The following is a 13,084-nucleotide window of genomic DNA, read 5'->3' on the forward strand; positions in this document are numbered from 1 at the left end:
CATGTAAGCTTTATCATTGTTATAACCAGGAATATTTTGCTAATAAAAATAATGAATTGTTATTGGCTGTTGCTGGGGAAATTATTAGCCCATTAGAGGCTATTATGAGCTGTGTGCTTTATCCAAAGAAAATTTACAAAAAAATTATTTAGAAAGTGTGCTTTGGAGCAGTCTGGGGAAGCTTTCCTTTTGGCAAGGATTTTACACCTAAATTCCCCAATAGTCAGATGGAAGGAGGGGGCCCCCAGTAGCTTGGCTGTTAATTTCTTGAGACCATTTCAGACTTTTTAGATAACTGTAAATATTTGGAATGCTCTGCACCCTACTGCTACAGCATACATAGTGTGCCCACGCTTGAAACCCAATAAAGTAGTTTTAGGTAAAGCACTCTGGTTTGTATCAATCATTTATCAGACAGAGGAGTTATGGCCATATTATTTTTTTCTTGAAGAAAACCAGTTAAATTACCACTGATTTGGGTTCTAAAACCCCTGGGTAGCAAGCCCAGCTGAGGACACACTCTTTACCTTAACACACAGCATGGAGCTGATTTATGGTAAAACCACGAATAAGTTTATTAATAAAGAACATAGATTTAAATGATACTAAGCAGAGATAACAGAAGCAGAAAATGCTTACAAACAAAACAAAATACAACACTTTCTAGTGTCTAAGACTTTACTTTAGCAAACTATGATCTTTGCCTCAACAGCTTTCTCACATCAAACTGCCAGCATCTCCAAGCCTTCCGGCAGGAGGATCCAACATTCACGGAATTGGAGGGTGCTGTCCTCTTTGCCCACTAAAGGATGGGTAACTAATGAGTTTTCTCCCCTTCTTTGTATACTCTAGTAACCTTTTGAAATGTGTTTGTCTAAAGTGCCTCCCCAGATAAATTTCTTCTCCTTTGCTATTTGACTCTTCCTAGTGACTTCCCATCATCCTCTTGGCTCATATGTAACATAATTTCCACTGTCTCTGGCCTCGCCTTGCTCAGTTTACATTGGAGACACAGGCAAACAGGTAAAACAACATACCTTTGTCTAGGACAAACTTGTTTCTCAAGTCTGTCCCCAAAACATATTTTAGGAGCATCTTTCCATCACACAGACATAACTCTACTCGCCATCTGTATATACCTCACACAATGATATCCATAACCAGCATGTCTCCAGTTTTTATATGATATCTTACCCAAGTGAGCTGTAGCTCACGAAAGCTTATGCTCAAATAAATTTGTTAGTCTCTAAGGTGCCACAAGTCCTCCTTTTCTTTTTACCCAGTACACTGTTATAGTACAATAATACTGTATACAAACAGTTGTTCCAACTGCTTATTCTTTGGGTTTCAGGCCCCTTGTTCTCCCCTTGGGGTGTCTGGACCCTGATTGTCACACAAAGATACTTAAGGATCTAGCTGAAGCACTGGTGGAACCGTCAGCCATGATATACAGACAGCTGCAGCGGCACAGGAGCCAGCAAACAGAGGTAAACAGGGGAGTTTGAAAGGGGAGTTTGTCTTGTGGTGCTTGTTCGGAATTTGTTTTTGCTGTGGGGGGGTGGTGTTTTGGTGTGGTTTGTGTTTCCCAGATTAACAGGATTTAGGTGGGAAGGCTATGACAGATACAGAGGCAGCAGTGGGAGTGACCCATGTCGTGGAGGACACAACGAAGATGACTGGATGTGGAAGCTGCGGTATGTACATGATCCTGGAGGGGGTACCTGGTAAGAGTTTTGTCGGCATGAAATGCTGTCTGATAGAGCTGATGGAGTAAAAGATCCGAGGTTTGGAGATGCAGGTGGAAAGTCTGGTTGAGTTTAGAAAAGGGTTCGAGCAGATTATGGAGCAAAGACATGAGATATATGAAGGGAAAAGCTCAGACTTACAGATGGAAGCAGGACTGAGGAATTCTGAGGGGAGACTGCTGGGTGAGGAAAGTGGTCAGTGGAAGTATGTGACTAAAAGAACCAGGCAGAGGAAAAGAAGGGCTAGTGAAGGAGAAATAGAGCTCAAGAATAGGTTTGTGGAGTTGGAAAATGAAGAAGAGGCTCAGCAGGTAGTCACTGAAGGTGGAAGGGCAAGGAAGAAGAGAAAAGCGGCTAGTCCTATAGGAAACGGGGAAGAGTCAATGGAGACTACACCAACTATGAGCCCCAGGAGGATACGGGATAGATTGCAGAGGATTGCAAGGGAGAATAGGAATGGAAAGAACTTGCAGCCAGAGGGAACAGGGGATAGACTGGAGAATAGCACCGTCACCAGGAAAAGGCAGGCCTATGTGAGCGGGGACTCTTTACTGAGAAGAATAGACAGGCCTGTAACCAGAGCTGATCCAGAGAATAGAAGGGTGTGCTGTCTTCCAGGTGCTAAGATACGGAATGTAGACCTGAAGTTGAAAAGGATCCTAAAGGGAGCAGGAAAGAATGCCCTAATTATCCTTCATGTGGGAACAAATGTTACGGCTAGATTCTCGCTGGAAAGTATTAAGGGAGACTATGCTAGGCTGGGGAAGACGCTGAAGGAAATCGAGGCTCAGGTGATCTTTAGTGGGATTCTGCCTGTTCCTAGAGAAGGGCAACAAAGGGGTGACAAGATTATGACTATCAACAGATGGCTTAGGCAGTGGTGCTATAAGGAGGGCTTTGGGATGTATGGCCACTGGGAGGCATTCATGGACAGAGGACAGTTCTCTCGGGATGGACTTCACCTGAGTAGGGAAGGAAATAGACTTCTAGGATGGAGGCTGGCACAATTGATTAAGAGAGCTTTAAACTAGGAATCTGGGGGAGATGGTTGGGAGATGTCCAGATAATCTCCACGCTGGATTTTAGCATTGAGAGGGAAGAAAACGAAGTAAGAAAGGATACAGCCGTGGGTAGGAGAATGGATATAAGGAGGAAGGGCAGTGTGAATACCAGTCTAATAGGTTATACTGGCTGTAGAATGACCGTGCCTAATTGGGTACAGAATGTGAGTGAGGCCAAACCGAAAAAATTAAGATGTTTGTACACCAATGCGAGGAGCCTAGGTAACAAAATGGAGGAACTAGAGCTACTGGAGCAGGGAAGTGAAACCAGATATTATAAGGATAACAGAAACATGGTGGAATAGTAGTCATGACTGAACTATGGGTATTGAAGGGTATGTGCTGTTTAGGAAAGACAGAAATAAAGGCAAAGGTGGTGGAGTAGCATTGTATATCAATGATGAGGTAGACTATAAAGAAATAAGAAGCGATAGAATGGAGAAGACAGAGTCCGTCTGGGCAAAAATTACATTGAGGAAGAAAACTATTAAAGCCTCCCCTGGGATAGTGCTTGGGGTGTGTTATAGACCGCCAGGATCTAATTTGGATATGGATAGAGCCCTCTTTAATGTTTTTAATGAAGTAAATACTAATGGAAACTTCGTGATCATGGGAGACTTTAACTTCCCAGATATAGACTGGAGGACAAGTGCTAGTAATAATAATAGGGCTCAGATTTTCCTAGATGCGATAGCTGATGGATTCCTTCATCAAGTAGTTGCTGCACCGACTAGAGGGGATGCCATTTTAGATTTGGTTTTGGTGAGTAGTGAGGACATCATAGAAGTAATGGTTGTAGGGGACAACCTTGGTTCAAGTGATCATGAGCTAATTCAGTTCAAACTGAACGGAAGGATTAACAAAAATAAATCTGCAACTAGGGTTTTTGATTTCAAAAGGGCTGACTTTCAAAAATTAAGGAAATTAGTTAGGGAAGTGGATTGGACTGAAGAACGTATGGATCTAAAGGCAGAGGAGGCCTGGGATTACTTTAAATCAAAGCTGCAGAAGCTATCGGAAGCCTGCATCCCAAGAAAGGGGAAAAAATTCATAGGCAGGAGTTGTAGACCAAGCTGGATGAGCAAGCATCTCAGAGAGGTGATTAAGAAAAATCAGAAAGCCTACAGGGAGTGGAAGATGGGAGGGATCAGCAAGGAAAGCTACCTTATTGAGGTCAGAACATGTAGGGATAAAGTGAGACAGGCTAAAAGTCAAGTAGAGTTGGACCTTGCAAAGGGAATTAAAACCAATAGTAAAAGGTTCTATAGCCATATAAATAAGAAGAAAACAAAGAAAGAAGAAGTGGGACTGCTAAACACTGAGGATGGAGTGGAGGTGAAGGATAATCTAGGCATGGCCCAATATCTAAACAAATACTTTGCCTAAGTCTTTAATAAGGCTAAAGAAGATCTTAGGGATAATGGTAGCATGACAAATGGGAATGAGGACATGGAGGTAGATATTACCATATCTGAGATAGAAGCAAAACTCGAACAGCTTAATAGGACTAAATCGGAGGGCCCAGATAATCTGCATCCAAGAATAGGCACATGAAATTGCAAGCCCATTAGCAAAAATTTTTAATGAATCTGTAAACTCAGGGGTTCTACCGTATGTTTGGAGAATTGCTAACATAGTTCCTATATTTAAGAAAGGAAAAAAAAGTGATGCAGGTAACTACAGGCCTATTAGTTTGACATCTGTAGTATGCAAGGTCTTGGAAAAAATTTTGAAGGAGAAAGTAGTTAAGGACATTGAGGTCAATGGTAATTGGGACAAAATACAACACGGTTTTACAAAAGGGAGATTGTGCCAAACCAACCTGATCTCCTTCTTTGAGAAAGTAACATATTTTTTAGACAAAGGAAACACAGTGGATCTAATTTACCTAGATTTCAGTAAGGTGTTTGATACCGTGCCACATGGGGAATTATAAGTTAAATTGGAAAAGATGGGTATCAATATGAAAATTAAAAGGTGAGTAAGGAAATGGTTAACTGGGAGACTACAGCGGGTCCAACTGAAAGGTGAACTGTCAGGCTGGAGGGAAGTTACCAGTGGAGTTCCTCAGGGATCAGTTTTGGGACCAATCTTATTTAATCTTTTTATTACTGACCTTGGCACAAAAAGTGGGAGTGTCCTAATAAAGTTTGCGGATGATACAAAGCTGAGAGGTATTACCAATTTAGAGAGAGACCGGGATATCATACAGGAAGATTTGGATGACCTTGTAAATTGGAGTAATAGTAACAGGATGAAATTTAATAGTGAGAAGTGTAAGGTTAGGGATTAATAACAAGAATTTTAGTTATAAGCTGGGGACGCATCCATTAGAAGTAACGGAGGAGGAGAAGGACCTTGGAGTATCGGTTGATCATAGGATGACTATGAGCCGCCAATGTGATATGGCCGTGAAAAAAGCTAATGCGGTCTTGGGATGCATCAGGCGAGGTATTTCCAGTAGAGAAAAGGAGGTTTTAGTACCGTTATACAAGGCAGTGGTGAGACCTCACCTGGAATACTGTGTGCAGTTCTGGTCTCCCATGTTTAAGAAGATGAATTCAAACTGGAACAGGTACAGAGAAGGGCTACTAGGATGATCCGAGGAATGGAAAGCTGTCCTATGAAAGGAGACTCAAGGAGCTTGGCTTTTTTAGCCTAACTAAAAGAAGGTTGAGGGAAGATATGATTGCTGTCTATAAATATATCAGAGGGATAAATACCAGAGAGGGAGATGAATTATTTAAGCTCAGTACTAATGTGGACACAAGAACAAATGGATATAAACTGGTCATTGGGAAGTTTAGACTTGAAATTAGATGAAGGTTTCTAACCATCAGAGGAGTGAAGTTTTGGAATAGCCTTCCAAGGGAAGCAGTGGGGGCAAAAGACCTATCTGGCTTTAAGATTAAACTCGATAAGTTTATGGAGGAGATGGTATGATGGAATAACATGATTTTGGCAATTAATTGATCTTTAAATATTCATGGTAAATAGGCCCATTGACCTGTGATGGAATGTTAGATGGGGTGGGATCTGAGTTACCACTGAGAATTCTTTCCTGGGTATCTGGCTGGTGAATCTTGCCCATATGCTCAGGGTTTAGCTGATCGCCATATTTGGGGTTAGGGAGGAATTTTCCTCCAGGGCAGATTGGAAGAGGCCCTGGAGGTTTTTCGCCTTCCTCTGTAGCATGGGGCACAGGTCTCTTGCTGGAGGATTCTCTGCTCCTTGAAGTCTTTAAACCACGATTTGAGGACTTCAATAGCTCAGACATAGGTGAGAGGTTTATTGCAGGAATGGGTGGGTGAGATTCTGTGGCCTGCGTTGTGCAGGAGGTCAGACTAGATGATCATAATGGTCCCTTCTGACCTTAATATCTATGAATCTTTGAGAACTCATCTAGGACAGGTGATGGCCCAGAGGACTGGAGAAGGGCAAATACCTATCTATAAAGACTGGAATAAAGAGGACCCTGTCAGTTTAACATCAATACCCAAAAGATACTGGAACAAATTATTAAACAATCAATTTATAAGCACCTACAGTATAATAGAGTTGTAAGGAAGAGCCAGCATGGATTTGTCAAAAACAAATTATGCCACGCCAACCTAATTTTCTTCTTTCACGGGCTTACTGGCCTCCTGGGTAGGGCTGAAGTAGTAGACGGGAGATATCTTGATTTTAGTTAGGCTTTTGATATAGTGGCACACGGCATTCTCATAAACAAATTTGAGAAATGTGGTCTAGATGAAATTACTCTAAGGTGGGTGCACAACTGGTTGAATAACCGTACTCAAACAATAGTCATCAGTGGTTTGCTGTTAAACTGGGAACGTGTATCTAGTGGGTTGCCATGGGGTAAGTCCTGGGTCTGGTACTATTCAATATTTTCATTAATGACTTGGATAATGGAATGGAAAGAATGCTTATAAAATGCGCAAGTGACCCAAGCTGGGAGGGATCAAAAGCACTTGGAGGACTGGATTAGAATTCAATATGACCTTGACAAGTTGCAGAGCAGGTTTGAAAACAAGATGAAATTCAATAAAGAAAAGGGCAAAGTACTACACTTAGGAATGGAAAGTCAAATGCACAACTTCAAAAGGGGGAATAAATGCACTTGATGGTAGTACTGCTGAAATAGATCTGGGGTAACTGTAGATCACAAATTGAATATGTTTTAACAGTTGGATGCAATTTTGAAAATGCTAGTATCATTCTGGTGTGTATTAACAGGAATGTCCTATCTAAGACAGAGGATGTAACTGTCCTGATCTAGGGGGCACTGGTGAGGCCTCAGCTGGCGTACTGTGTCCAATTCTGGGTGCCACACTTTAGAAAAGATATTGAAAAAATTGGAGATGGTCCAGAGGAGAGCAACAAAAATGATAAAAGGTTTAGAAAACCTGACCTATGAGGAGAAATTAAAAAAACTTGGCATGTTTAGTCTTCAGAAAAGAAGACTTGGGGGGACATGATATCAGTTTTCAAATATACTAAGTGCTGTTACACAGAGAACCAGGGTGATTTTTTCTTCCTGTCCACTGAAGGTAGGACAAAAAGTAATGGTCTCAACCTGCAGCAAGGGAGATTTATGTTAGATATTAGGAGAAACATCCTAACTGGAAGGGTATTTTCGGTTCGTTCTAGAACAGGCTGCCAAGGGAGGTTGTAGAATCCACATCACTGGAGGTTTTTAAGAACAGGATGGATAAACTTCTGGCTAGATTGAACTGGTCCTGGCCCAGTGCAGGGGGCTGGACTTGATAACCTCTCCAGGTCTCTTCCAGCCCCACATTTCTATGATTCTTTGAAGATACTTCACTCTTCTCTGCCTCAGTTTCCCATCTGTGAAATGTGGATTATGATGTAAGTACTTTGAGAGCTACTCATGAAAAGCTCTATAGAAAAACTAGGTCTTTAGATTATTAGTCACAGCTGCAAACCTAGGTGAGAACTACAACTGTTGAGAAAAACCATTGACTCCTACCAACAAACATTTCTCTTTCAGTTTAAAAACCTAGGAAATTAAATGGCAAAAATCTTTGTTAATGCAGAGTTAATGCACACACACTCCCACTCTGCCTGTTCACTGTCATAGTCAGGCACTATCTGCACTTTCCCTATGCTCAAACACTGAGCCTGCCCCCCGAGAGCATACCACACTTGCAAAACTTAACAACCACCCTTTTACCACCCATTGACACATCAACACAAGATATCACCTAAACATATACTTTCCCCCACCCATCATTAAATCCACACCCAGCTCTCATGTCCCAACTCACTACTGACAGTACCCATGGCAAGATGAACCCAGTGCCCTGCTCCTGACACAGCCTACACAAATGATGCCGACTGCAACCTCAAGGTCTATGTGCACATCTTTCCTTTGATAACACACAAGCGAGCACTCAAGCCCAGATCTCCTCGTATCACATTCACAGCTCTCTGATGCTCCTCAAACTAATCCCCAGATCTCCTCATATTACAACCACGGCTCTCCAAAGCTGCTCCAGTGTATTCCTCCACCATTCAGTACAGCCACACTTAATGCAGTGACTGCAGCGGGAGAGCAGATACGCTCCATGGTTATTGCCAGCTCCAGGAGGATCCCTTGGTGAAGAGCTGCTTGGGGCTTCCATTGGTGGCACTGAAACAGAAACTCTAAGAGTTGTGAACTGCCTCAGTCAACTCAACCGTGCTCAAGCTGGGGCTTTCTGAGGACAATTCAAAAAGCAAACATTGGTGACTATCTCCCTGCCCAAAGTTGTAGAGCTGTTCTGAGATTGTGAGTAAAATTGGGGATTCAGAGCAGACTTTGAGTAGAATTAAATGGTAAAAAACCATCATTAATGCAGAGTTAAGGTTGCCCAATGATACCCTGGGTGCCTTCAGAATGTTGATCTCAGCAGGGGAGGGTCCCCCAAGTACAGGACACAATCTCACAAGGTGTTGAGGGGATCCTGTGAGAGGCTGAGCACCCTCAGCTGCCACTCCTGGATCAGACCCAAAGTGAGTCAAACACACCAATGAAGGGATAAAGGAGGGAGAGGTGAAAGCTCTATTATCACTAGAAGCTCACACCAAGAAATTTGAAGGAATGAGCACCATGGGGCTGAGGTCTCTCTCTCTCCCCACCACCAGCCATATACTACCTGGCTGGTTTTTGAGTAGCCTGACTAGTTTTTCTTTAGGCTTGCCAGTAGCTGGTCCAAAGGTGTTAATGGCTGGGGGACGGGGAGGGGTTGGTGTTGCCAGGATTTCTAAGCTGTGCACAAATGCGCCTGGGCATGCAGCGATCTCGGAACTCCAGCTATGCGTGTCACAGCTGGAAACACACAAGGGCCTCCCGGCTGGCACACTCATCCTGAGCTGCATGGGTGCAGTGGGCCAAGGCAGGCACCAGTCAATGGGAGAGCAGTGCCACACTCCCAACCACAAATCCCACCAAACTTGTCTTCACTTTCTGAGCACTGAGCTCCTCCCCATGTTTGCCCCCAACCCTGGGACTCGGTCCTGCCCACAGACCAGCCTCGCCTCTTCTGGGATGTGGGCCTGCCCACAGACAGGCCAGTTTTTCTGTGCCTTAGAGGTGGCAACCCCACCCTATACAGAAAGGCAGCCCATCTCCAATCCTGGCTTCTCCTGTCCAGGACTTCAAATTTCAGGAAAAAGACCTCTCTGTTTTCCATTTCCCCCAGCCCATCCTAACACCCAACCTGGCAATATGACCACGGCCAGTGAGCCAGCCAGATCTCCTCATGGACACATGGACGGGCTATCCAGCTGGCTGCTGTGGACTGGGCTTTCGGCCAGTGGTGTGTTCCACAGGCAGGCTAGTGGGCAGTGCAGATCCTGTCCAGGCTCTGCTGTTAGCGGTGATGTTGGGAAAGGCACCTCGCTAGCTCGCCCCACCCTTCTTTTAGCTCGTCCATTTAGGTTTGTGTCCTGACAAGACCCTGGCCCTGACAAGAAGGTGACCTTTGTTACCCATATAAGAAGATCCCAGGTCTGTCACTCTGTCTGTTAGTCACTCTGAAGCCTAGGATGTGTGCTGAGTCAGCATGAAATGTTGGGACAAGCTACAAGCCTGCGGGGAGCAGGGAACAGGGAGGGGAGGGGCAGGAGGCAGATTTAGGGGTTTTGAACAGAATGGCATGGAGAAGGATTTGGGGCAGGAAAAAGGCTGGGGGGCAGAGGGACGTGGGGGGCAGAGGGCAGCTGGAGGTGGAGGTGGAAGGGAGGTTGAGAGGGATGTAGGGGGATGCGAAGTTCAGGGAGGCTGAGGGGGCTGCAGAAGACAGCAATGGGGGTGAGAGATGAAGGGGATTAGGTGGCAGATCCCCAGCCTCGAGTTGGTGGTGGAGGTGGGGTGTCCCCTCCAAGCAGCCAGGGGAAGGTAGTCTTGCCGTGTTTCCAGATCTCACAAGCTGATTGGGAGTCATGGGATTTTGCTGCCTACAAAAAATCAGAGGAGCTGCTGTGATGACACAAGAAGCTCCTCTAATACTCCAGTTTTCAGGGCTGGACCAAGCTCTGTATGAGAGCTTCAGGGCTGAGGACACAGACCTGCCCTGCCACTGAGCCCTGCCTTCATGTATATCCCTAGAGCAGAGAGAGGGTCCCGGGGCAGCAAGAGGCAAGGGAGGGTGAAGTTGGTAAACTGTTCCGGCTGGGAACCAGGCAGAAGACAAACCCGCTTGGCCCAGGAGGCGGGGGAGTGGGGAGTCAGGGAAGTGATGTAGCTGGGTTCTAGGTGGTGTCCCAGGGCAGCAGGAGGTAGGGAAGTCTTGCGATGAGTGAAGAGGGAATGAAGGGCAGTTCCCCCATCTCAGGGGTGAGAAGAGGGCAAGTGCAGTCTCCAGCTGAGCAGCCAGGGAGAGGGGTATTTTGTGTGTGCATTACAAGGTTGACTTTCCAACCTGAAATTATCACATACTCACACTGGCAGGGGAATAGAGGGCAGTTAAAAAGCCCAAAGATAGACTAGGATGACAACTTATTTTAGCAATAAATACAGTATTGGTACAGTGATAGACTCAGCTTGGTGAAAGGCACCTTGGTAATAAGTAAGTCTCACTTTCAAATCAGAGAGAGCTGTCAGGTGTTCAAGTTGTCAAGCACTTGTCTTTTAATTAATGTCTGCCTCAGAATGAAAATGGCTGCATGCTTTCAACAAAAATGAAATGGGTGGTTCACAATTCTGTGTAAACATTAACTGTCCTAAGTAATTTAAAAAACAACTGGGAGGGAGGTGGATATATCTGAGACAGATGATATGAGAAAAAGCAGTGATGTGCGTACATTGCAATTTGACAATGTACATGTTTTGCTTTAATATTCTTTCTATGTTTTTTGCTTAATATTTTCTTCCAGCAGTCACTGTTGCTTCACAGGACTTTACAAATTACACCCGTGCAATAGCACAGGCTTCCAGCTAGTCTCTAGTAAGCAGATCTGCATGAATGGGTGGCACAAAGCCAACCCCTGTTGCAGGGCAATAACATAAAAGTGGCCACAACTGCTCCAATTCCATCAAGAAAGTTTTAAAATAATAAAACCTGGCCCCTATATAGTACTATGTATTCAAGTGCCTGAAAGCACTTTGCAAACACAAGTGAAGTTAAGCCTCACAGCCACTCTCTGAGGTAGGAAATTAACTGTTGTTTCACAAATGGGGAAACTGAGGCACAAGGCATTATTGAATACAGAACCAGAACTGGAAATAAAACCCCTGTTTCCCGGTGTCTGGTTCTGTGCTCTGACCACTAGACCTTTCCCCTTCCCCTTACAGATGTATCTGAGTAGGGAGGAGAGTGCTCAGCAGTGGAGAACATGCATCCCTAGTGGAGGATAAGGGAAATCAGAGCTCTTCTGGGACCCTATCCTTGTATCAGGAGAAAGGTAAATAGAACTGTCCCCATTTACTGGAGACACTTGAAATAGAGAGGAATATGAGAGAGATAATGGGGTTTCCCACTATGTCTTCTTGGCTCCCCCTGGGTGGTGGGAAAGTGGAACCATCCTTTGTAGCAGACAGGAATCCTTTGGAGCAACTTGGAAACACGCAAAATTTTCTGGGATGTGGGTTTACGTGAGGGATATTGGATGTGGGAGAAAAGAGACTGAGTGGCTCAGCTGTAGGGTCTACAGTGTAAGTGGTTCACCAGTTTGAATTCTTACCTGAGCACAATACGCCGACATCATTTGCGTGGGAGCATGTGTGGTTGGGACGGGACATCCTGGGACATTTCTGAAGGAGAGACTCATTCCCCACACACTGAAACTCTTCCTTCCAGATCAGATCATGTCCTTCTCCGAAGTGAGCTGTTCCCAAGGTGGCTACAGCCTGTCCACACCCTAATTCATTGCAGATAACAGAAGCGGTGTTGAAATCCAAGTGTGAATCACAGACTGTCTCCCACATTTTTCCATGTTTGACTTCAACACGTCCTGAGCAGGCAGTGTCCCCTCCAATCAGACGGACCTCGATGAGACCTAGAGAGTCAATGCATCCATCAATCAGTGTTGGTTATTTTGACATCCCATAACCTTCCCCATGCCTTCCTGGGGATGAAATGAAGAGAACCTTCTTCTCTCAATAGCAAAGACATTGTTAAATAAGCAGGAGCCCTCTACCAGTCAGCTCTGTGTTCTTGGGGAACCAGGGCGCAGTACCCAGCCTGTCTGACTCATGAAAGACCTTCCCCCGCAGCCTCTGCTTGAACCAAAACCGATCAGAGGAAAGACTTACAAAAAGCAATGAAAAGGCAAGTGGGAGACACACCTAAACCCCTGGGACAAGGGTGACAGGATTAAGGAAACTCCCCTAGCCTCATTTACATGGCAGATGGGACAGGGAGGCATCTCTATTAGCATACACAATGGAGACCAGAGATTCCAACGCAAGAGCCACATGGAACTCTGGGACCTGAAAAGCAGGGAAGCACTGCATGATGGGGGATCTCTGCTCCAGATGTTAACGAACCCACGCCTGCACACACCCAGCTCAGTAGTTATCAGACCAATTCTAATAATAAATCTGTTCCTGGTATCCAAAATACTGAAGCTCCCTAATTGCATTGTGAGCTCCCTCCAAGGAACACCGCCCACAGCCAGGAAAGAGCAGTCCCTACTGCCGAGCCTGAACACAACAACTTTGGTATATTCCCTTGAGCCATCAGTTTACCCAGAAACACAAGTGACACAACTAGTACATTGATAGAATTACAGAACCTTCCCCCCCTCAAAGAGTAGCCCTAATAAATGAAT

The 13,084-nt window shown here is 44.8% G+C and overlaps 1 protein-coding gene across 1 annotated transcript in view; it reads right to left on the reverse strand.

Annotated features, from left to right (window-relative positions):
- The window catches only part of LOC144268819 (antigen WC1.1-like), a 65,518-nt gene that overhangs the window by 35,636 nt on the left and 16,798 nt on the right, over window positions 1–13,084 (reverse strand). The window contains exon 3 of the mRNA XM_077824071.1: window positions 11,996–12,310. Within this exon, the coding sequence (XP_077680197.1) occupies window positions 11,996–12,310 (315 nt within the window). The remainder of the gene's footprint in view (window positions 1–11,995; window positions 12,311–13,084) is intronic.

The sequence above is a fragment of the Eretmochelys imbricata genome, chromosome 1 (assembly GCF_965152235.1).
Source record: "Eretmochelys imbricata isolate rEreImb1 chromosome 1, rEreImb1.hap1, whole genome shotgun sequence".
NCBI classification, from domain to species: domain Eukaryota; kingdom Metazoa; phylum Chordata; order Testudines; family Cheloniidae; genus Eretmochelys; species Eretmochelys imbricata.